The sequence below is a fragment of the Osmerus mordax genome, chromosome 12 (genome assembly GCF_038355195.1).
Source record: "Osmerus mordax isolate fOsmMor3 chromosome 12, fOsmMor3.pri, whole genome shotgun sequence".
Classification (NCBI taxonomy): Eukaryota; Metazoa; Chordata; class Actinopteri; order Osmeriformes; family Osmeridae; genus Osmerus; species Osmerus mordax.
This window is the reverse complement of record NC_090061.1, coordinates 8,908,391-8,933,431: the sequence shown is the minus strand read 5'-3', so window position 1 is coordinate 8,933,431 and position 25,041 is coordinate 8,908,391. Positions and strand designations below refer to the sequence as shown.

The window sequence follows — 25,041 nt, the reverse complement described above, 5'->3', positions numbered from 1 at the left end:
TCAAAGACACTTTCTAGGCGGAACTACTGTTTGTGTGTGTGGCTGTCTGTCTGGTTGTGTGTGTGCGTGCGTGCGTGTGTGTGTGTGTGTGTGTGTGAGGGGAAAGTGCATCATTGCAACAGAAGGACTCTTGACTACATTGGCAGGAACAGCCTACCATTGATTCTTGGTTTCTGTGAGGACAGCCCTTCTTCCTCCTCCCTGTCAGTGCAGTGCTGCTCTGTGTGGATGTGCTCCATGCAGCTCAAGGTGACTCAGGATCCTGAGACGGCACCAGGGATCGCCCCAATTTCAGCCCAGGACGGGAAGAGGCAGGTGGGCTTCCATTTCCACGCCCTCCCCCTGCATGTGGAGGAGTGACAGCAGGACCACCGGAAGGGTTCAGGAGGATATGAGGCCTTGACAGCGTTTAGCACCCTCCACTGCACTGACAGCCACGGACGTGGAAGTGGCTAACCCTGGGGGGAGGAGAGAGGGAGAGGGGGAGGAGATGGGCCTGGCCTCGGAGCAGGAGGAGAGCGAGCAGGACCAGGAGGAGAGTGAGGGAGAGATGGAGAGCTATCGCAGCCTGCTGCAGGCTGGCTCTGAGCTGGAGAGCACTCTGCAACGTGAGTACCCTTGTTCTGCTTTGCCCCTCACCGTGCTCTCACCAGGCAGACGCCCTCAAACTCAGACTTGAGGGCACATTATTATTTATGTACCCCTGTTCAGGTAGGGTATTGAAGTCCTCTCTCCTTCACACACGCACGCATACATACACACAGGTCGAGGACTCTCCATATGTTACTGATGTTGTTGCTCTGCCTGAGGCTGGGTCATGACGTTGCCTTGCAGGGATTATGTGGGCTATTTTTAAACTGGAACTAGTTTGTGTTTTTTTCATCCACAGCAATCATCTGTAGCATAGATGGATGTTTGTTTGTAAGTAGGTTGCAACCACATCTGGGTGGGCTTGGCAATGGCTCAAGGCCAGGCCACAGATTTGACAGTTGAGCAAATTATGGATGTGACTTGACCAGATAAAGCCCAATTGATCCACATTTTCTTTCAGGAAAATTATCAGGGGGCGTTTCAGAGATGAGCCCCCTGATTAAAGCTGAATCTTGATCAGTTTGGATATAAAGCTTTATGAGGATGTTGCACAAACCTCAGAGGACACTGCAAGCATTCTGGTGGACATGAGAATGAATTAAAATAGATGGAAATAGACCCCAGACCTGACCAGAGGGCACAAGGGTAATAGGTGATGGATAACCATGTGATCCTGTTATCTACATGGCCCCCTCTCCCATCCTTGTATTTCCTCTGAGATGGAGACCTCACACTGCTGAGGCCTGCAAGGAGAGTGTTATTCTCTCATTAGTGCTGCCTCAATCGGAGCATCTCTGCCAGGAAGTGAGATTGAGGGCCCTCAGAGAAATGATGGTAGTGTTTTTCCTCTGAGCCTGGAAGTTAACAGGGACCTCAGGAAACCAGTTACCCTCAGGTTCTATTTTTACCAGGTTTAGTTTGTTCAGCCTAACGATGTGAATGTAACCTGAGCCACGCTCCACACAGATGGACCTGCCAAGACTGAGGGAGGAGAGGGAGAGAAGAGGCAGGGGGGAGATGAGGGAGGGGGAGGGAGATGAGGGAGGGGGAGGGAAAGAGTAGGTGAGTTCGATATCTGTTTATACATGACCTAGCACACAGTGGGAGAGGAGAGAGCTAGCAGTGACTTTAGTAAACAAGTTGAGTTATGAAAATGTCTAGAGGTGGTCAAACACATGCGCCTCTCCCACCGTGCGCTTTGTCATTAGCTTCCTGCAAAACAAACTGCTTTTCCCAGCCATGTCTAAAGCATGGGAGAGGCTAAAAGGAGGCTGAATGTTTTAAGTAGATAATCCCTACATTGAACTTTGACCTGTGGGCTGTGTGACTGAGATAAACTGGTAAGTGTTGTATGTGTTGTGTACTGTGTGTTCTTAACATGGCCTCCTGCTTGATGTTCTGTAGGCTCATTACCATACAACCACACACCCACACTTCCAGATGCTTCTACATCATGCATCATTAGCACAACATTATAGGGAGCTAATCCACTGGCATTTTAAATCCCATTTAATTTCAGTGGGCACATTATACAAAGAGGTCTAAAAAAGCTGCTTGCATCCTCAAAAATGCTAAATTAGGTTGCCTTGAAGCCTAGATGGGGAAGCGTGGAATTTCCTCGAACTCTCCCTCCACAAACTTCACTAGCTGTGTTTTAATCCCATTATCACTCAAAGTCTTGTTTGGTAAAAATATCTGCTGACCTCGTAAGCGTAAGCTGGTGCCTTTGTGTACTATGCACGTTTGTGTGTAAGAGGGGGGGACTGCATGCTCTGTGTGGGATTTCATGCTAGTGACTGTTTCTCTCTGTCCCTGTTGTAATAATGTAGCTGGCTGTTGCTCACACATGCCTGTGTCCATGTGCTGCTCTCTCTCCCATCTCTCTCTCGCTTTATATTTCTCTCCATCTCCCTATCTTTCCCTCTCCTACTCTCTCCACAAAGTGGCCTCTATAAAACCAGCCGTGACTGTTGTGTTCAGGACAAACCTTGTCCCCTCTATATTCTACATTCACTGTTTTGCATCTTATGGGTGATGGGCGATCAGGTGTGGTGGACGCGTCATCTATTGCATACTTATCTAAGTAAACGGGTCATTTACCCCCCGACCCCTAAAAGAGGTATCTGTCTGGCTGTGTAGATACAGTAAACAGTTTTGACGCCGACTCATCCGAAACAAAAGTCCTATCTCACTGTGCAGTTAACAGACACTATCTCACTGTAGCTGAGGACTGACATCACCCAGGCCTGATCTGTCTGGCTGACTGGAAGTCTCGTTCCCCAGACACTCTGGTTGGGTAACATCAGTCTCTGTGCCACAGGCAGAACAAACAGGGGCTATTTGTGTGTCCCAGACAAACACTGGACACTCCTGTCACCTGACTGGCCCGGGGGCTTTGATGAGGGAGAGTTTGTCTGCACGGCAGCCAGATAGAAGCCTCTCTGTGAGGGTCTGGAGGCAGACATCTTAGTTTAGCATGCAGGGAGAAGGGAGAGGGTCACGTGATGAGCGTGGTTGCAGATTTTAATCAGGAGGAGGATGAAACCAGCCCGCATGATAAACAGCCTAGGCTGCAAGAGCAGCGAAGCAGCCTTCTCCCCTGAGTGTCTGGATGGGGTGGTGCTAGTGGGGAAGGACTGCAGAGGGGAGGGGGGAACGGAGCTGCCGAGACGTCATCAGACTGATTGTTATCATTTTTCTTAAGCGTTCTTTGAGTGTTCATATCTGACGGACATGATGTTTAGATGTATTTTTCAATGATAAATGCTGTTTTGGATACGATGGGGATCCTGCTCTCTTTGTGTTGTGATGAAATAGGAGAGAAGCTTTGCAGCGTGAATGCCTTGTTGCTCTGTAGCCACGCCTTTGTCCCACTGAACCCTTTCTGAACTGCTGGTTCCGTAGGAGGTCTGGTTAACCTTCTGAACTGCTGATACTGCAGGAGATCTGGTTAACTGGAAGTATCCTGCCAGAAGAGACAGATTGACACAACCATTTGATGTTTCTTGAACTTGACACTGAGGCAGTAATTCTACACCTTAGCTGTGTATTCTTAACCCGTCCTATCTTACCTTGTCCTGGCTTGTCCTGGCCTGGCCTGGCCTGGCCTGGACCAGCTCAGCACAGCTCAGCCCTGTCATTGTCATGTCAGTGTCAGACACACTCATGAAATATTCAGCAGCGACCAGTGGAGCTCATTATTGTCTCGCTGACATTCCGGCAGACACTGTTACCGGCGGCAACGTGGAAGAGGACACCGCCGCACACGGGAAACCTCTCTCTCCCTCTATCTCTCTCTCTCTCTTTTTACGCCTTTCTCTCTCACTTCCCCTCTCTTTCTCCACCTTCCTCTCTTCCTTCCTCTCTGTGCCGCTATTTGCGCTCCTTTTCATAGTTAATGACCCCCAGTCTATTATTCATGAGAGGAAGATTGTCTGTGAATCAGCTGCCCTGTTGCTCCGCTGCATAATGTCATTGTCAGGAAAGAGATATCTTCACTTTGTCTTTTTGTGAAAGACGCGGAAACACAGTTCCAATCATGCTGTGTTTTTGTCCAAAAAATGTTTTGCCACACCCAGAAGATGTTGCAATATGTTGATGATTGTACATGATGAATGTACCAATGCGCAATCCAACAGGAGGAGTAGCTATGTGAAGGTCATGTAGAAACATCAGCATGAGGTGAACAGGTCAGCGTGGAGCCGCAGCTGGACGTGTGAGTCCGTGCTGCCCCCCCACCTCCCACCTGGTGCCAGAAGGTCACAAGGAGGGAGTCAGGTGGCTGAGCGGTTAGGGTGTCGGGCTAGTAATCTGAAGGTTACCGGTTCAATTCCCAGCTGTGCCAAATGACGTTGTGTCCTTGGGCAAGGCACTTCACCCTACTTGCCTCGGGGGAATGTCCCTGTACTTACTGTAAGTCGCTCTGGATAAGAGTGTCTGCTAAATGACTACATGTAATGTAATGTTATGTGTGGCTTCCTGGAGTCAGATAATGAGGGTAATAAGGGGAACTAAGACACTGACACCAAAATGAGTCTGCTTCCGTTGGTTTACGTCGGCACTGCAGTGTGGCTGTAGTACTTACATTGACCACGCGGTGGCGGTGTTTGTAACTTTTACATTTTGTCGTTACACCTGAAGCAGGCCTATGCAAGATTTGTTTGACATCCATAGCATACCCATGGCCCTTTCCTCTACCATCAGAACACTCAGCACACTCCTACCCTCTGCTCACAACTATCTTCTCGTTAGCCTCAAATTCCATGGATAATAAATGTACTGTCTCTCTCCCTCAGAGGTGTCTGTACCTATGTGTATGAAGGAGGTGGGAGGTTTTATAGAGAAGCAGGTGGCCTACATCTCAGGTAGGATGTTGGACTTCATATTTATCTGGGCCCCTCCCCAGCCTCTCATACCATGTTTACACGAGCTTTGGAGGGTGACCAAACATGGCCACCCTCATTCACAGGGGTTGTTCACGTCGTTGTTTGTTCCTAGGTGGCCGCGGCGAGGATTCCAGCGTCATCATCACCCTCCCAGAATGCTCTGCTTTCAGTGATATTCCAGAGGAATCTTTAGCCAAAGTCTTGACATACCTCACACTGATACCTCGGTGAGTGATCTTCCTCTCTCTCTTTCTTCCTTTTTCTCTCTCTCTCTCTCTCTCTCTCTCTCTCTCTCTCTCTCTCTCTCTCTCTCTCTCTCTCTCTCTCTCTCTCTCTCTCTCTCCTCTTTCTCTCCCCCCCCCCCCCCTCTCTCTCTCTCTCTCTCTCTCTGCAATGCAGTGTGCCCTCCCTTCTGTTATCCAGAGTTAGTATTCTGAGCACAGACACACAGATGGATTCTGGTTCCCTCTGTAGCTACTCCTCCAATTCAGAAATTCTAGTCATATCTTCTGTGGTAAAACACAGGTAAATCCCAAATAGAAATAGGAACATTTCATTGGACACATGCCTAAGGGCAGGGCTCCAAAAAACTGTCAGACTAAATAAAATGATATCCCTTTCAACGACATTGCATATATTACGTTTCATTAGTGCTGACTGCGTTCTTTTTCAGTTGTACATGATTCCATTAGTTTTCCTGCATAACTATAACTTTTCTTGTCGAAAGTAGGCTACACTGTGCACTTTGCGGTGGATTTAAATACATGTTCAAAGAGTTTCATTGCTTGTGTTCCCAGAGCTCGGCAGCCAGGCGTCAAATTTATCATCATTTTAGACCGAAGGTTGGATACTTGGAGTTCAATCAAAACTGCACTTGCCAGAATTGCGGTGAGCATTTTTCAGACTCTTAGAAAACACTTTCTTATAAAAGTTGATATCATAATTAAAAGAGAGTATGAGTGTGTAGGCCTATGCATCTGTGATTGTGTGTCACACGAAGCATTCCAAGCACATTAACCACCTTTTTTTGTGTGAATCTACTCTTCCTCAATCGTTCCATTAGTTAGATTTGCTCGAGTAGCTGTCCATGGTACTGAATTCCTGTTCGACAACTTCACGAATTTTGAATCAGGTCTTGATTGCTTCCGTTTTTGCACACACCTTTGTTCTAGTTAAATGTGGGATAGTTTTAAGTTACTATTATTTTCATGCTTATCCAAGGTTTTTAAAGGGTATGTTCTGTACTGGCTTACTCACTGTAACCTGAGCCGTGAGGACACGAATGCATGAGGCAGCAAAATCTGCTGATGACGCTTTTTCGTTGGAAGGAAACGAAGGGAGGGAGGGAAAGATTTACAGACAGCGCTGCCACCCTCTTTGTGGCAGCAGCATCAATGCTGCGGCTGTAGTCCCGCCGCCGAGAACTAGCAGCAAATAGGCTACCTTGGCACCGATCTAGTAACTGGACGGGCGAGGCTCCCCGTAACAATGGCTTCTAACACCATGATGGCGGAGAGTTTCCAGCACCGAGGGATGCCCAGAATGCAAAGAACACCGGTAACGCACTTTTGACTAGTTTCAATAAGTCACTGAAGAGTTATGCTCAAGTTTTGGTGGGCTAGTAGGAATGCGGCAGAGCTCCGTTCCTCGACTGCAGCTGGTCAGTGTAGCACTGCGGTGCAGACGGAATATAGCCTAGTCACGCGATTGATGCAGTGAGATCCACAATGGACTATAATTTGTATTAGTGTTTTGATCAATACTTTTCGTTCAGCGTTTTTACCTAGTAAGATTTCACGTTTGTGAATACCTCCTACATTTGGGAGCGAGGACAAATGAATGTCAAACGTAGATCGTACTCAAGAAGGACTATTTATGTTGAAATAGTATCATGTTCTGACCTTTGTTAGGCATCATGTTGTATCATAACAAGTTTAAACGGTGTCATGCATGTAAACGTTAACCAGTAGCCTACCGCTGCATGGGACAGATCTACCCTCATCATTGCACAGTCAATGCACTGTATGAAAGATTTATCCTCCAACTTCATCTGATCATGGTATCAAACGAAGCTATGTCAGAATCCATCTGAAACATGACCCCTAAATATTTTCAAGATAGTGGCTCTTTAGCCTCGACCAACCCCTGTCTCTGTTCTTCATTTGTGAAGACATTTTGCTGCACTGCAACTTCAGTACACCTGTTAGTTCACAGATATACCTGTATATCCCCACAGCAAAAAAGCACTGGCACATTAATAACAAGTGCAATTCATGTTCATCTCATACAAGCAGAACAAGACTTAGAGGATTGTTTAACATGTGCAAGTCCCTGTAGACCCCATGTTTTCAGGCTAGACTCGCCGATAATCTGATTGACCGTGTGGGTGAGACAGAGTGTCTTTCATTCTGTGTAAAGACAGCTAGTTGATTCCCTTGTCAGAGTAGTTGATTGTGACTATTCCACCATGGTTAGTCATGCTGCTTTCCACTTACAGGTACAGTGCTATCAGTTCAAATAGCCTTGCATTTTATTATCAGAGTTTAAAGATGGATTGTGGATTATTTTCTTCCATCTGTAGACTGGGGTCTAACATCCCCTCTCCCCCCAACATCGCACCCCCAGAGAGGGGTCTTACATATCCTTTCCCCTCCCCCAGGCCTCCTTCCCTGGGAACCTCCACCTGGTCCTGGTGCTGCGCCCCACCAGCTTCTTCCAACGCACCGTCACAGACATCGGCTTCCGTTTCAGCCAGGAGGACTTCATGCTCAAGATGCCCGTAAGGCAGCTCCTCCTCCTCCTCCTCAGTTACCAAACATGTTTCAACTCACCACAAGGTATACCTTATCCTTACTCCCTAGAATAACACCTACCATCTCCTCTTAGATAAATACAGGTCTTTTCAGGGGACACCCAATGCTAAATCGTCTGCCACAATGGACAACATATCTATTGTACTGTGATCTTTCTGTGAAATGTTGAACAACTGCAGTCTGCGTGCCTCTACACCAGTCCTGGTTCTCCCCAGTGGTGCAGTCCTGTGTGAAGTAGCAGGCATACTGTCCAGTGCTGTCTTCCAGACATGTATCACTGCTCTTTTCATAGGAAATGTTTTAGTGGGCATACAACTTATGCCTGCGTATCACGTCGACGACACCGCTGGCTGTGAGCAGTGGCCATGTGTGTCGTGTCGTGGGTGAAGAGCAGTCCCATCTCAGAGTGTTTGGTCCTGCAGGTGGTGATGCTGAGCTCCGTCACAGACCTGCTGCACTACATCGATGAGAACCAGCTGACCTCGGAGTTCGGGGGCACTCTAGACTACTGTCACAGTGACTGGATCGTCTTACGGACGGTAGGGTGACGACACCCACACTCGTGTAACTCACCTGACCTTTCAAATGACACAACGGCACCAGCAACCTACGGTACATGCTGCCCTACGCGTGCCAGACCCACAGCAGGGTGACGTCACATAGGGAACACACATGTCCGTCATGTCATTTCGATCTTCGTAGACTCTTCTGCTTTGCTCTGTAGATGTTGTTGCTGGAGTGACATCACTGCTACGGGCTCTCTGGCTCCTTCTACAGGCCATCGAGAGTTTTGCAGTGACAGTGAAGGACATCGCCCAGATGCTGCAGGCCTTCGGCACAGAGCTGGCGGAGACCGATCTGCCTGACGAGGGCAGCGCTATAGAGCACCTCCTCCGCTCACACACAGAGAAGTACAGGAAGCTCAAGGTAGAGCACGTCCCTCTGTGGCACAGCGCTTTAGCAACCTTTAAAAGAATGTCTCATTAGACACCATTAATGTCATCGTTTTGAAATGTATAAATATTTATATTAGGGTTGATGTGTTGCTGGTTTTCCATAAGCGCTCCCCTTTGCTGTCTCACCACAGGAGGCGATACGGTCTGTGTCAAAGGAAGGGCGCCACCTACTGTCCAGCCTGGAAGCTTCTGGAAAGGAGGCGGACTGCCACTGGGATGTGAGGCTGGACTGGGAGACTGTCCAGAGGTAGAACCTCAGAGTCTTTCAACCTCCTATCCTATTCTTACTAAGAAGTCAACTTGTGGCTTCAGATCGTTAAGTAGGTTCTACCAGCTATGTTTTCTCTCTCGTCATTACCCTCCCTCCCTCCCCCTCCATCTCTCTCTCTCTCTCTCTCTCTCTCTCTCTCTCTCTCTCTCTCTCTCTCTCTCTCTCTCTCTCTCTCTCTCTCTCTTCTGCAGGCTGCTGGCTCAGCTTAGAGACATGGAGTCTGCCTTCGATGGCTTCTTTGAGAAGCACCACCTGAAACTGCAGCAGTACCTGCAGCTGCTCCGCTACGAGAGCAGCTTTCAGCAGGTACAGCTAACTCTGTGTGGGACAGTTAGTGTGTGTGTGTGTGTGTGTGTCTGTGTCTGTGTGTGTGGCTCTGTGTGTGAGACTTTGAGTGTGTAGTAAAACGGTGTTTTTCCCGCATTAGATGGATCTGTGTCTGGAGCGTCTGTCGGTCCAGGAGAGGGCGCTGGTGCTGAGCGGAGACTCTCTGGCTCAGACAGAACAGACTCTCAGAGAACTGGACAGCCTTCAGAACCAGGCCCAGGTCAGTGTCTCACTGCTCCAGCGAGCACAGAGGATTATACTCAGTTATCCTGTATATGTTGTGGTTTATTTTACAGTCATTGCAAACCTAGTGCAGCTCTTGTTTTCTTTGTCTTGTTTTCTCGGCCCTGTTTTCTTTGTCCTGTTGAACGGTCTATCTGACTGTCTTTGAGTTTGCTGTTGGATGATGTTGTTTATGGTATTATTGTGGATGTTGATATTGTTATCAAGGTTGTTATTGTTGCTGTTGTCGGTATTGTTGGTTTATATTGTTGTTGTTGTTGTTGGGGTCAGGAGGAGATGGGCCGTGCCCAGATCCTCATCCTCCACGGCCACCAGCTGGCCGCCAGCCACCACTACGCCATGGCCCCTGATCGTACAGCGCTGTAACGAGCTGCGCCACCACTGTGACACGCTGAGCGCCTCGCTCCGGGCCAAACACACACACCTCGCACACACACACGAGCTTGCTCCCCTACGCCTCGACCAGGTAGAGGCACACACGTGAATGCAAACACACCCACTTTGGGACCTGATGATAACATATCCCTAGAGGGAAGGAAGTGTGCGTTATGTTTGCTGTGCCTGTTTCTCTCCTCCTATAGGCTCTGACCTGGTGTGATGCGGGGGCCTACCTCTTAGCCAATCAGCTGGTCGATAAGTTCCAGTCGAAGGAGGGCGCCCAGGCTGCGCTGAAGGACATTGAGAAGTTCCTGGAGGGGGGCGCCGTCCCTGTTGAGCTCCAGGCCTGATCTCCTCTCCATGGAGTTCGAGGCTGTCATCACAACGGAACTCCAGGTGACCACAATCCCAGAGGCTGTTGATAGCTACATTGTGACAGGGTTCTAAAAGCAGGACGATTCAGTAGACACACGGTTTCATCTTCCGCTCCCTTTCCTCTCCCCCCCAAAACCATCTTCCCCGCTCTCTCATTCACTGTCCTTCACATCCCTCTCTCTCTCTCTCTCTCTCTCTCTCTCTCCTCTCTCTCTCTCTCTCTCTCTCTCTCTCTCTCTCTCTCCTCTCTCTCTCTCTCTCTCTCTCTCTCTCTCTCTCTCTCTCTCTCTCTCTCTCTCTCTCTCCTCTCTCTCTCTCTCTCTCTCTCTCTCTCTCTCTCTCTCTCTCTCTCTCTCTCTCTCTCTCTCTGTGTCTCTCTCTCTCTCTCTCTGTGTCTCTCTCTCTCTCTCTCTCTCTGTGTCTCCCTTTGTGGCTCTCTCTCTCGCCGCTCCAGGCTCAGATTGAGAGGACGTTTGAGAAGCACACAGCGGTGCAGGAGCTCGTCCAGAACAGACAGGTCTGCCTGAGGAAACTAGCTGACAAGCATGTCCGCCCAGTCCAGCTGGTGGCTCCTCGTCCAGAGAACCCCCCACGCTCCAAGTCCCCCCTCTTCTCCCCCAAACATGGTACTGGGATCTGGCGCAGCCTGCCATGGACACAAGCACACACACGCACACACACACACACTAAAGCATGCATGTACGCGCTTACATACATGTGCTACGGGAGGCCTGGTTCGTCTCGAAGCCCATGACTGAAACAATTACATGACAACTCGAGAAATATACAAAAGGAGATAAAGGAGTTAGGTTTGAACTGCGCTGCTCTCCTCCTGGGAGTCTCACAGCTCACCACGTCTTTCATCATCCAGACCCTTCATTCTGCCCTCCAGCCTTTGCCCAGTCCGTGGTCCCTCTCCCCTGGGCGCCATGGGAGTCCTCACAGCCCACCGTAGACCCCCTCAACCAGGGCTTCCATCCCACCACTCACTCCCTGGTCCAGCATGGCTCCATAGTGAAGTCATCAAAGCTGCCAATAAAGCCTGTTTTAATGAGGAGGATAACACAGTGTTTATGGCTTAAACCTGTGCAAAAGGCCCACCTTTCCAGCATAGCATTAGCATAGTAGTTTAATCAGTCCTTAGGGATGTACAGTCAGCCAGCAGGATGCCAGCCACAGTAGCAAGGAGCCATGTGTAGTTCATATACATTAAAGACCCTTTCATCTCCCACTAGCCTTCTGGGAATGGCAGAACAAAGGCTGCCATGCAGCTTCATGTGTGTGTGTGTGTGTGTGTGTAGTATGTATGGTAAGGGGAGGGGATAGGCCTTTGCCTTTTCCCCATTAATGTTGATCAGTGAGTTGCTTTTGCTGGTCCTGTGATGTGAGCCAGGCCATAATGAGAGCGATGATGAAGCTCAGCTCCATCTCTGGAACACAGGAGGAAACTCCTTTAAGAGATGAAGGGAAGCATGTTAGATGTGATTCATGTGTTACTGTGTGATAACACTGTACACACATGCATACACACACACACACACACACACGCATGCTGTATGTAAAATCAGAGGCTGGTTTCTCATCATGGGTAAAGAGCATACGATAGAACAGGATCAAACGCGTCCAGCCAGTGGACTGGATGTGCTGAAGCTTTTGCTAGGCTCTTCTACAGCCAGGCTATTACCCTTGATTAGGTAAACTGTCGATCAGGCCTGGTCCCTGGAGTATGTATCTACCAGCCTGCTGTAAACCAGGGGTCAGGGGCAGGACATACCTACCCAGGAGGCCTGTAAAGCTCATATACAGCCAAAGGCCCAGAGCTCGTCTTAACAGGCCCCATGGGCATGAATAAGACATCTCGACAGAAGTGAGAGCACCTCGTCATGACTTTTCTCTGCAGGACAAATCCTGTAGAGACACTGCGCTGTTTGAACTTGTCATGATGATGTTCGGGTCGTGACGTGGACTCGATGGATCTTAAAACGTGACGGCTGCACTTCTTTGCAGGCGTGGATGGTCTGAAGTTCACCTTCGATCTTTCTCTACCTGGGAAGAGGACGTCACGGAAGAGCCCCAACTCCAGGAAGGTGAGGTGAAGGTGGCCAGTGGAGATGGAAAACGTTTGGTCTCTAGACACACACATGTGACACACAAATGACCGTTCTTTCGCTGAAATTGTACTCTACTCTTCACCTCTGTGCTCTACTCTCCTCTTCTCACTGTGGAAGGGCATTGTACTGTGTGTTCTGTCAGATTGAGGTGATGCACGACTACCAGGAGAACAGGGTCTGTCTGTCCTACACCCTGGAGGGGGACGACAGCCCTGACCTGCAGAAACGGTAGGGAGGAGGACAAATCACCGGTCATGATCCTCGTTAAGACTCCTGTTCCCTTTGTTCAGTGGCCCCCTGTCTCTCTGTGTGTGTGTGTGTGTGCATCTTTGTGTGTGTCTCCACAGCCGCGTAATGAGGGAGCTGATTGAGACAGAGAGAGTGTATGTTGAGGAGCTTCTCTCTGTGTTACTGGTGAGAATACCATGGATACACACACACACAGACAGACACACAGCTTTGATCTATTATTTTGTATTTTTAGTCCCGATGTTCGACAGTTGGTGTTGACAGAACCCGAGGTGGTGCTGAGTGTGTGTGGGTGATTACAGGGCTACAGGGCTGAGATGGACAGCCCAGCCCTATCAGGACTCCTGCCCCCACTCCTACATAGCAAGAGAGACATCTTGTTTGGAAACATGCCTGAGATCTACAACTTCCACAGCAGGCAAGGACAAAGAATGCACACACACACACACACACACACACACACACACACACACACACACACATCTGATTACAGTATTTTTGTAGAGGTCATTTATTGTATATACATAAACAGATTGACCTATGATTGTCCTCATAAGCTGTTTATTTCTCTTGAATATGTGCAAGAACAATTGCATCCTATACGATTAAAAATTCACATTTAGAATCTCATCACACAGTGTTTTCTACAGTACAGTATTTCACCAGCAGCATTTCCTGTGAATGAAAGAGTTTTTCCTGTACAAATGTTTATTAGTGGTTCTGTATCCTCCTCTTCCCTGCCTACTGGGCCCGCCTCCCTGCTGTGCTGACTGGCAAAATTGGATGACTGCGTGAGGCCTGTTAGCGAATTAGAGCTAACTAACTGCTGTTAAATGGCAGTTGCAGTAATGACTGTCTGATTAAGCTGAAGAGAGAGGGTTCAAAGCAGACGGGTGTGTGGTTGGGGGAGGGCGGTGGGGGAGGGGGAGGGGGGAGGGGCTCAGTGACATCATGACCTCATATCTGATAGTCAGTCAGCAGGCCAGGAAGGCTGGAGACACTACCTTTTTTGAGCCGGTGAATTGTCGGAGTACAGTGGGGTATTGTGTTCTGTAGTTGGTGTGTCACCTGCTGTGTTTTGACCTGGCTCCACAGGGTGTTCCTCCAGGATCTGGAGAGCTGTCTGGAGGCCCCAGAGCGGGTAGGGGCCTGTTTCCTGGAACGGGTGAGACAAGAATATATTTACTGTATGTCAAAGGATGTTTTTGACTGACACTGTCATCCATGTGTGTGATGGGTCCTTCCTGGGTGATGTGCACTCACAGCAGGTGTTTCTGTGTTCCAGAAGGAGAGCTTCCAGGTGTATGAGTGCTACTGTCAGAACAAACCTCGCTCGGAGACTCTGTGGAGGCAGTTCTCGGACTGTGCGTTTTTCCAGGTAGGGCTGTTTTGATCCATTCTGCTCTGCAGGCACAGGGCTGTGGCCTGTGTCTTACAGATGCTCCCTTCTTTCATTGTGCTCCATCCGTCTGACCCAACAGGAGTGTCAGAAGAAACTGGAGCACAAACTGGGCCTGGATTCTTACCTTCTGAAGCCAGTCCAGCGCCTGACCAAGTACCAGCTACTACTAAAGGTTGGAGACAAACACAAAAGTGCCACCACAAGTCTGCATGGTCCAAAACCCCATAACTACAGCATGATGCTGTACAAGAAAACATGAACCTATTCATAGATTACATGAGTGATGAGATACCATCTAGATATTAGGTTAGCATTTGTCCTGTACAGTGGATTCGCTGTGTATCTATTGAAAGAAACCATCACCTGTGTGTGTGTATGTGTGTGTCTCCCAGGAGCTGTTAAAGTACAGCCCAGGCAGTGAGAGGACCTCCGAGCTGCAGGGGGCGCTAGCAGCCATGCTGGAGCTGCTCAAGTCAGTTAACGACTCCATGCATCAGATCGCCATCACAGGCTATGAGGTAAAATCTTAAACACCGTCACAACACTACCTATAAGTGCGCGTGTGTGTTACCAAGTCTATCGTCCCTCACCCCCCCCCCCCCCCGCTCTGTCCTGTGTGTGCCCAGGGAGAGTTGAGCGACCTGGGCCGAGTGTTGATGCAGGGCTCCTTCAGTGTGTGGATCAGCCACAAGAAGGGGCCCACCAGGATGAAGGAGCTGGCTCGCTTCAAGCCCATGCAGCGTCACCTGTTCCTGTACGAGAGGGCCCTGCTCTTCTGCAAGCGCAGGGAGGAGCACGGAGAGGGCTGTGACAAGACCCCCTCCTACAGCTTCAAGCACTGTCTCAAGGTGTGTGTGCGTGTGTGTGTACTCCTGTACCGCAGTCGCTGTCTGACACATGACATGCACGACACATGCTTTCCGTCAGAGAGACTCCCAAATGGGATGCTTGTTTTGTGGTGTGCGCGTGTGTGCGCGTGTGTGCGCGCGCGCGTGTCTACACGCCCACGGCATGACGGAAGATGTCAAACCACCAGCTGTTCCAATGTATTATTGAGGGCGAGGGGAGGAAGCTGCCACACACTGCAGACGGGTCTGTCGAAAGGAGCAGCTGTACAGCATGAAGATGATGCGTGTCTGACATTTGACGCACGGCATGTGCTTTCAGGCCCCAGGTTATGTGTGGGCGTGTAGGTGTGTGTGTGTGAGTGTCAGCGCGTGTTAATTAACAGGAAGTGTGTCTCTGGGTAGATGAGCGCGGTGGGGATCACGGAGAACGTCAAGGGGGACGTGAAGAAGTTTGAGATCTGGTACAGTGGCAGAGAGGAGGTCTACGTGGTGCAGGTGAGGGAACCCTTCCACATGTCGTCTTCCACAGCGGAGGCACGCACACCAACGGTTCCCCCCTCAGTTTACATATTTAGTGGCTCTCACACAGGGCACCCAGCCAGGCCTATATAATATAGATGAAGTTGTGTGGATGATGAAAGAGTTGAAAGGATAGCAGCTTCCTGTCTTTGTGTTGCTGTCTCTCAGGCGCCCACAGTGGAGGTGAAGATGGCCTGGCTTAATGAGCTACGCAGGATCCTCACCAGCCAACAGAAACTTCTCAAAGGTCGGAACGACACTCTGTGCGCGGCATCGTTAGAGCGTCTCGCCGTCGGATTTCGATCACTGCTAACTGAGTTGGTTTCTTTCACTCTCTGTCACTCTCTTTCTCTCCTCGCCCCCCCCCTCTCCCCTGACCTTTTCGCTACATTTTCTCAGACGAGTCGTGTCAACCCGGCCAAACAGTCGACCACATCCAGCTGTCTCCTCCCCGGTCTGAGAGGTTAGTCTTGTTGCATGATGGGTACCACAGCCTACTCACACACACACACACACACACACACACACACACCACACACACTCACATACACACACAGTCTACCCTGGGGGCTCCGCACATGCTCTCTCTCCCATCTCCCTGCCAGCTACTGACTCTCACTGCTTGCGTGAAGTAGTGTGATGGGTAGAGCTTCTGCAGGACTAGGTTGTGTGTGTGTGTGTGTGAAGGCCCCGGGCCCCCACTCTGTCCTAGTGTGTGTGGTTGCCTGTGCCCCTCCTGCAGGGGCGTGCGTCCATCCAGAGGGTTCCCTAAAGGCTGTCTGCCGGGGCTGGACCTTGTCTCGCTCTCCGCCGATGTCTTTCTGTGTCTGCGCGCCCGGAGCCCCCGCCCCCGAAGCCCCCGGCAACGCCCCCGGCCACGCCCCCACCACCACCCCCAGCGCCACTGACCCGTACTGACGCTCAGTGGTAAACTCAGCCCCAGCTCAGCATGGCCCGGCTTGGGGACCTGCTCCACCCAGGGCTGCTGTGTTTTCATACTGACCGTCATCTGCACCTATGTAGCCTGCGTGCCGGCTCATAACTGACCACTCCCTCTCCGCCAGTCCCGATCTCCTTCAGGTCTTCATAGTGGAGCCACCCCAGACATGGTACCCCAAAAGACTGCACCCATGTTTGCATTGGATATGCAGTTTTGCATGACATGCAAAAGAACTAAAATTACAGAACAAGGACATTAGGTTACATTGGAATGTTTGGGTTTGAATTGTTGAATTGTTCCATTGTTTTTTATTTTTTTATTTCTTCATGTCAACTTGAGACCTGCTTTGAAGATGGGTCTCGTATTTTGAGATCTGATCCAACTGCAATGAAACGATGACCCATTCTGGCTGTTTCGCTCTCGATAAACCAGTCCAAGTAACACGTTGATCACGCTTCCATTCAGGATTTGGCCAAATCGAGACCAGATCTTTCCCAGGGCTGACCCGTGGGTGTGCTGTACGGGGCTGAGCCCCTGCAGAGTGCCTGTGTGTCGCCTCTACAGAGAAGCTTGCTCCCTGGCTGCTCTCTGTGTGCCGCTCTGCTGCTCTGCTCCTGTCTGGCTGCTGGCTGGTGGCCCGTAGCTTTGGGTTACGGAACACGATAGAATTACTCCAAGCCTCTGATCTAAGATCAGTATTATATTGCCTTCCAATCGTGGTTTGATTACATTTCGGGGCAGGCAAGCTGGTCCTTGATCTGTGGTGGGGGTCAAGTCTATCCAGAGTGTGTGGGTTTAGGTCAGGCAGTTCCATGTCTAATGTTGTGTTGTTCTGCTACTCCCACAGCAAACAGCAGAGGGCGTCAGTGAGCTCTGAGGAGACAGAGTCAGGCCGGAGCAGTCCAGACCCCCAGCCCCACTCCCCACAACACCAGCGCAACCGCAGGAGTGAGTACACACACACACACACCCATGCAATACCATGTGAATACCTGGTAACTATTTGAAGAGCATCTTAGTTTTCTTCTTTTTTTTTGTGGCTGTAAGAGAAATACTAAAATGTAACATGTACAAAATGTCACTGTGTGAACCAGGCTGGCCTGGCGCTCCTCACTCAGTAGACCTCTGTGAGGGTCTGAAGGACTGGGGTGGAGGTCTGGACCCCTCCCAGCTGTCTGACACCGAGGAGGACGACCTTCTCACGCTGGTCAGACAGACTACACACCACCTACACACCACCTACACACCACCTACACACCACCTACTATACACATACCTACACACCACCTACACACCACCTACACACCACCTACACACAACTTACACACCACCTACACACAACTTACACACCACCTACACACCACCTACTGTACACATACCTACACACCACCTACTATACACATACCTACACACCACCTACACACTACCTACTATACACATACCTGAAAACTTCCTAAGTACTACCTATATACTAGAGCCAATGAAGTGGTTAGAGCCAAGGTCTGTATTTGACCTCAACTGCAGTGCAACCTACTCGGCTACTAGTACTTTTCCACATTGGCTCAGATCAGTGCATTTTGACCAAGTTCTATTGCTCCACTAAGTGTGTTGTGTTCCCCAGTCACCAGGCAGGTACAGGGCCCTCGCTGACCTTCCCCGCCACGAGACCGACAACCTCACCATCAAGAGCGGTGATGTCATCCAGCTGCAGAACGAAGACGCCACTGGCCAATGGTGAGCATCCTGTCCTGAGGGTACCACAATCTGGATGTCTGTATTCGTATGAAAGCCTGGCTGGATGTGTGTGATAGCCTGGCTGGTTGGACGTGAAGAATTATGATGTTTTAAAGCTTGGGGTAAGGATAAAGTCTTTAGGATGACTAGATCTTTCCTTACCTCCTTTCACCCCCCCCTCCTCCCTCCTTCAGGCTGGTGAAGAACCTGAGTCGCAGACAGCAGGGCCTCATCCCCCCCGCCAGCCTGCTGCTGATCCTGGGAGATAGCAGCAGGGGACCCTCCTTCAGACTGGGGGGTAAGAAGGGAACACACTCTAAGTTACACTGTATGTTACACAGCCCACATCAAGTTCTGGGTACATTATACCTTTTGTGCCACAATCGAACTAGTGGGTGCTTTGCACATAATTGGTTCTAGTCAGCTTATGTTGCTAATAGTAATGACAAGTTGCACTGTCCCAGTCATGTACCTGAATTTAAAGGAAGCGCCTCTCTCTGTCTCTGTTTGTCTCGCTCTCTCATTCCTGGAGATCCAGGGAATTTGAAAGGCAGAAAGCTCAGCTCTCCCTAGTGGAGACAAACCTGGATCCCAGTGTGAGCGATGGCTCTATGGACAGACACACTGAAAAAGGAGTACCCTCAAACCGACCCGCACATCTTCCCCGTCTGCTGTCATCGGCTCATCGCTCTGGTCTCTAAGAGAAGAACAATGGAGTCTGAGGATCAACAGCAAAACTGATGTTAGCTGATCCATGCAGATGACAGGTTGGCTGGTACTTTTTTATGGATCATTACTTATGGACCTGGTGTGTTCTCTCATGATGGACACACTTTAGACAGCAGAGGGCTGTACCAGCACAAAGACACAGGTGGTGTGGGTCCTGTTGGACAATCAACTGCCCTCTTCTGGGCCAACGCTTTTATCTTCCACTTCCTCTTGGAAACAACCAATGGCCTTTTCTGATTGGTTAGTGTAGCAGAAACGGGAAACTACTGGACATCTATGAACTCTACCTCCTGACTTACTAAAGAGGTTCATAACCAACATGGCTAATCAGTCATACTGCGGTTGTTGTGTGTATGTATGTGTGTGTGTTTTGTCTGTGCAGGTTTCACCTGAATGGTTTCTTAAAAAGAAGATTTTTGTACATATGGTACATCCCTCATTTACATTGCGTATTCTTTTACCTGAAGGTTTGTACGTGTTGTTGGTTGATATTAATTTACTCTTATACACCCATCATATGTACCCAACCATTCATTTCTAGGGCACCCTACTCTTACACTCTGATAAGAGTCTGAATGCCAAAACGTGCCGTGCCAAAATGCCTTTTTATTCCTTCGTATTTTAGTCTCAGTATTCTCTTTGAGAAGCTTGGTGTTGCTAAGCAATATCTAATGCTCTTTTGCTTCTGGCTGAGCTCACAACTATGCTAACTTGCACTTTATTTAAGGCGGAAGAAAAAAAAAGAAAGGCATTTCCTGGTTTGGCCAGAAGACTTTACGCCATGGAGCAGTGTAACTGTGTACTGTATCCTATCCTTCATGTCACTCATACACCTCCATTTCACATCCAGGCTGACTGTGTGTCAGTAGGGATGCAGGCCTGCATAACAACATTGGTTCACCTGTCACGGAGTGTAAATTCAGACATCCGAGGAGATGATGATGATGGATAGGAGTGTATTCATCAGCCCTGAGCTGTGCTTTAGAGGGCTGGGAGGCGCTGCTAGCAGCATGGAGCCACACACTGCTGTCGTTCCCCTCCAGATAGGGAGTTGTTTCTCCATGACAGCACAACAGATAGAGGCAGAGCACGAGAACAATGTTCTCTCTCTGCCTCTCCCTCTCTCTGTGCCTCTACATAGCAGAGGCAGTCTTCTGCCTCGCTGCCACCGCAAGGCAGTTTATCTTGGGCTTCCCATTAAGGGGGATCATACAGCAAACATGAAGTATACCAACTGTGTCGAACGCTTAATTAAATATTGATTGCGGACTTATATGAATTTACCACATCAAATCAAGGCCTCAGTTGGTGGGCTGCCTTTGATATGTCGCGTTTGATGTGGAAATGAGCCTGGAAAGCAGCAGGAGTCGCTCCACACTACACATTTCGTATGTTATTAATTTATTTATTTGCTATCAAGTTGTTCCCTCGCAGCATGAGCTAGCTATGCAGCCCCGTGAAATCATGTCTTTATAACGTTAAAAGGAGCAACGCTCGACTGCATCGCTGCTCATCATCAGCTTTTCTTCACCCTTCTTAAAGGGATAGATTTGCTGTTAGAAGTCTTTTTTTGGTGCCTTGATTGCAACCCCTAGACCCAAATGCTGCACATTTTGCACTGAACCCTGATGTTCGAAAATGTTAACGAAAAATGGCTGGAAAATGCTGTGTCTTGACAAGCGCTGTTGGCTTGTCTCTGAATATTTCTTTTTGGAGGCAAAACGCATGGTACCTGAATACTGAACAAACTGAGAAGATTTAAGATTTTTATTGTTTCAAAAGTCATTGTTACCAATTGGTTCTTTTGTACAGCTTCAATATTGTACATAGACAAATAAAAGTATTTATTGAACATTGTTTTCTTATGTTTGACCAGGAATGTGTGTTTCAGGCTTGGGTACTGTAATGTGGAAAGCTTTTAATCACATGTAAAGCTTTTCTCATAGATAGGAGGGATGTATTTCTGAAAACCAAATACTACCCCGTAGTTAATGGTCAACAGATGTCAACAGGCTGCCTCTGGTCACCCCCATGACATGGCGTATCCATCGGTAGTAGTGGGCCACCCTGGTGTACACTCCATACTTCCCCTCCTTGGCACACTCCTCCCCCCAGCTCACGATGCCCGTGAGGAACCGGGTGTCATGGAAACGGTTTGTGTGAGGCCCCCCGCTGTCGCCCTGGCAGGCGTCCTTCGCCACGTCTGGGTAACCGGCGCAGAACATGTAGCGGGTGATGCGGGCGCTGCTGCTCTCCTTACACTCCGTCCTCTCCGTGAAGGGAACCTCCACCCACTGCAGCACGCTGGCCGTGGCCCCCAGGAAGCGCGTCCTCCCCCAGCCGCTCACGGTCGCTGGGGAAGCCTCCTTTATCAGGTTCTCTGTGAAGTCCTTGGGGCCCAGGCAGACGGGCCGTACCTTCATGGAGAAGGTGATGGGGTTCTGGAGGCGGAGCATGGCGATGTCGTGGTTGTATAGGCTCTGTGTGGCGTCGTAGAGGGGGTGGGGCACGTGCTGGGCCACCTCTCGGTCCTGCTCGCTCCCTTCCTTCCTGTTCACGTTGTGCTCGCCTGTGGGAGGGGAGGATACGCAGGAACTTACGTGACCGTTCAGGGACGGATACCGCATGATGTAAGACTCAACAACACAAATCCGGGATACAGGAGTGTGTGAGAGAGCGATTCTTACCCACTCTGACGAAGTAAGAGCCGTGTTGGGCCTCGACCAGACAGTGGGCAGCAGTGATGACCCACAGCTCCCCGAGGATGGAGCCTCCACAGAACACCTGACCGCTGGACCGTACCACCAACGCCACCTTGCGGGCAGTGACCAGGAAGCGCGCTTTACAGGACATACTTATAACGCAGTCTCTTTCCATCCTTGAACCCCCCTTTCATTTACGGATGGCAATCCCCATTAATAGTCCATGACAGACCTCTCCATCCACCCAAGCTCTCTTACCTGCCAGGGGATGTCCCCAGGGCTGGCTGCGTAGCCCCCAACGATGCGAGTCTTGTCAAACAGTGTTTCAGTGGGAAGGATGTCAGTGGGGCGGGGCTTAGTGTGGGCCGTCTTGGTGGGGCGGGGCTCGGTGAGGTGAGGCTCTGTAGGGGGGGGCTCGGCTCGGTGAGGCTCTGTGGGGGGGGGCTTGGCAGGGCCGTACACCCAGTTTGGCAGTCTGCTCCGGGAGCGGCTTATCTTTGTGGTGGTGGGAGGACGGGTTGTGGTGCTGTCTGAGGTGGGGGAGGGAGCCGGAGGGATTTGGGCCACTGTGGTGATGTTCACCAGGCCTGAGCTCTCCTTGGTTAGTAGAGATCTGGTAGACACCATCCGTGCATCTCTGCCACATGGGAACTCCACTGGCGAGGTGGCAACACACATGCACACATTATGCCAATAACGCTAATCCATCCTAATCCACTGCTGTTCCAATGGCTGCATTTGTTAGATAGTCCTGTGGAGTAGGTGCTTTGTAAATGCGTGGTGTACCTTCAGGTAGACAGGTTTGCTTGTCCTCTGCCAGCTTGTACCCATCTGCGCAGCTGCACCGGGCCCCGGCCTCGACCACAGAGCGGCAGAAGTGGCGGCAGCCTCCGTTGTTCATCTCACACTGTCTGGCCGTCACTGTGGAAACCAGGGGAGTCCAGTATCATTGCTCTGTCATAAATCATTGATAGACCCCAAAGAGAGAGAGGGAGAGAAAGATGGGGGTGGGTAGTGGGGGAGAAAGACAGAGAGAGACAGAAAGGAATAGAGAGAGCGATCACTGACCTATCTCACAGTTCTTGCCGGTGAAGCCTGGCTGACATGAGCAGGTGTAGGAGCCGCGCAGGTCTGTACAGAGCCCCTGGTGCTGACAGGGCTGAGACTTACACTGGTCCCCATCTGACGACACACAGCGCGTGAAACCTCTGAGTGCTGAACCATCTGGCACGGCTAAACACTGGTCACAAGTCTGAACCCTATTACTCATACACACAGGCACACACACACACACATACACACTCTTCCTATCTTCCTAGATATCTCTGTCATGAGCACACACACACGTTTAGAGGCAGCTGTTGAATCGCACAGCTCCGTTTATGTCAACATGACAGTCAATCATTAAGCTGAGTTCTACCTGCGTAGCCGGCCCAAAACTCCATCTGAAAATAGAAACCTTCGGTTAGAACGATATGTTTTCAAACTTCAGGACCTCAGCAGGTGACGGCAGAACACACACACATGCACACACACCGTCTTCTCGTCGTTCTCGAAGGCTTCTCTGGCTTCCTCCAGGTCACACCGCTCCTCCAGACACTCTCTCTCCAGATTGCCTTTAAGAAGTTCTTCAAACAGGCCAGTGTTGTATCGCCTCTGTCTCCTCAGCACTCTATCGGCTACCTGGCCTGACAGGAACACCTCGTCTGGGCCTGGGCCTGGGCCTTGGCCTGGGCCTGGGTCTGGGTCTGGAGCACCATAGCCTAGCAAGCAGTCCAGCACCAGTAGGCACCACAGCAAAGATAGATGGACTGCCACCATCCCTGTTGATTAAACATATGCTTCTAGAAGGTACATACATAACCACAATCACACACGCTCTTAGCTTTCATTCCAAAGTGCAGCAGCTGGGTGTTTACATTTCATCACAAAAGCTGCTTGCTGTTTTTAAGAAATGTATTTGCCTTTAGCAAATAAAGCACTTAATAGTCATAATAATACTGATTGACGTATACAAAAAAAATCCACCAACAGTTCAAAATATAATGGAAACTGTTTCATCCACTGAACAGATACCTCAAAAATTCAACTTGGATGTTTGCTTCACAATCTTCACCACTAGATGGCAGGCAAGTACTTGAAACTAAATCCTCAAACTCTGTCAAGTTGACACTGTAGCCTGAGATCAGTCAATAGGCAGACTGAGGTGGGTCTCCAGGGGTTTATTGGAGAGTGCTGAAGCAGCAAGCCCACCAGGATCCGTGTTTGAAATCCAACCCCAGTGTCTCTCTGTGGTCTACCAGAGGGGGTCCCTGAGCTGCTTAGATAGAGGGGAGTATCGACTGAGGCCATCTATATTTCATTGAGTCGTTAAAAAGCTAAATAATTCATACTTATGTAATTAACACTGACCCCTCAATATGCAGTCAAGCTCTGCTGTAAGACTGTCAATCACTTTATATCGGAAGTAAATCATATGAATTCAAACATTTTAATGTCCTAGGACCTAGGCTAAGTACCCAACAAAGGGTTAGCTAACTTTAAAGAGATATAGTTAGATATAACACAAAGTTATTATGGCTATATTCCAACAGAACTCTATTTCTTTATTTCAACAGCCTTGCTGTAAAGTAACAAACAAGGATAGAGCCCAGACAACTCACTGTCTCACCTTTGACTCTGGCTGTCACCATGCAACAAACCAAACAAGCCTCAGGTTGATGGACAGGAAGGCTGGAGGAGAGCAGAATGATGTATAAAGCTGGGGCGTATTGATTTAGTTGACGTATCTCTCTCTCTTTTTCTTTCTCTCTCCATCCCTCTCCATCCCTCTCCATCCCTCTCTCCCTGGCTGCCAGGAGTCCAGAGCACAGCTGGGAATCTCCGCCGGCTTCAACTTGATTAGGAGTTCCAATCTGGGATCAGGCTCAGGCATATAATAACACTCTGATGCCTTCTCAGTGCTATCGATCCTACGGTAGCTCTTGGAGGGATTGAGGGATGGAGGGAGGGAGTTATGGAGAAATTCTGGGAGACTCTGGGCTCTTTCTTTTATAGATTTCAACAAGGGCAATGTTGTTGCATTTTCATGGCCTGTTGAAGGTCTCTCTTTGGGGAGCAGGTGAAATTTGTGGTAAGGTTATTTCTTCGCTAGTAAAACATGACCAGATGGACCCTACTCCCAGCACTGGGAGAGCATTCAGAGCTTCTTCCTGCCCACCATGTCCACTACAGTAGCGTTTCAGCAGGCCATAATAACAGTGAGAATGCTTTCCAAGGACTGGAGCCTTTTCTGCCCATCATCTATTTGAAAGGCTTTGATACAATTGGGGCAGATGTCCCCTACATCTTCATGGTGAGATCCATCTGAGATGGTTTAGATGGATTTGTGTACAAACTTTTTCCCTCACAGATGCAAACTTGAATTAATGAGTGAATCAGGCCAGTAGGGGGCAATATTAACAACCA

At 49.5% G+C, this 25,041-nt stretch overlaps 2 protein-coding genes across 2 annotated transcripts; one reads left to right on the top strand and one right to left on the bottom strand.

Annotated features, from left to right (window-relative positions):
• Positions 1-490: 490 nt before the first annotated feature.
• Positions 491-20,717, top strand: mcf2a (MCF.2 cell line derived transforming sequence a). Its single transcript, XM_067247539.1, is given in 32 exon segments — positions 491-608; positions 4,887-4,955; positions 5,089-5,203; positions 5,774-5,864; positions 7,636-7,755; positions 8,212-8,328; positions 8,567-8,716; positions 8,877-8,992; positions 9,208-9,322; positions 9,444-9,563; positions 9,857-9,931; positions 9,933-10,052; positions 10,168-10,281; positions 10,283-10,360; positions 10,794-10,965; positions 12,347-12,426; positions 12,593-12,678; positions 12,798-12,864; positions 13,002-13,117; positions 13,795-13,864; positions 13,985-14,077; positions 14,181-14,273; positions 14,494-14,619; positions 14,728-14,949; positions 15,352-15,444; positions 15,637-15,715; positions 15,868-15,931; positions 17,256-17,356; positions 17,503-17,615; positions 18,030-18,142; positions 18,337-18,440; positions 18,675-20,717. Coding segments are annotated over 32 exon segments (3,351 nt in total). The 3' UTR covers positions 18,716-20,717.
• Positions 20,659-23,394, bottom strand: f9a (coagulation factor IXa). Its single transcript, XM_067248172.1, has 7 exons — positions 23,110-23,394; positions 22,994-23,018; positions 22,642-22,755; positions 22,360-22,494; positions 21,832-22,229; positions 21,559-21,685; positions 20,659-21,440 (listed from the first exon to the last, which is right to left on the bottom strand). Exons 1-7 carry the CDS (start codon positions 23,392-23,394, stop codon positions 20,860-20,862), a joined length of 1,665 nt encoding a protein of 554 aa, XP_067104273.1. The 3' UTR covers positions 20,659-20,859.
• Between the last annotated feature and the right edge of the window lie 1,647 nt (positions 23,395-25,041).

Bases quoted from the DNA above. Each gene is read 5' to 3' on its own strand.
- f9a (XM_067248172.1), bottom strand. From the start codon at position 23,394: ATGGTGGCAGTCCATCTATCTTTGCTGTGGTGCCTACTGGTGCTGGAC. The intron at 22,230-22,359 runs GTACACCACGCA...CCACCTCGCCAG, and splicing joins GCAAACCTGTCTACCTGAAG to TGGAGTTCCCATGTGGCAGA. The intron at 21,686-21,831 runs GTAAGAGAGCTT...ACTGCCCGCAAG, and splicing joins CTGGGGACATCCCCTGGCAG to GTGGCGTTGGTGGTACGGTC.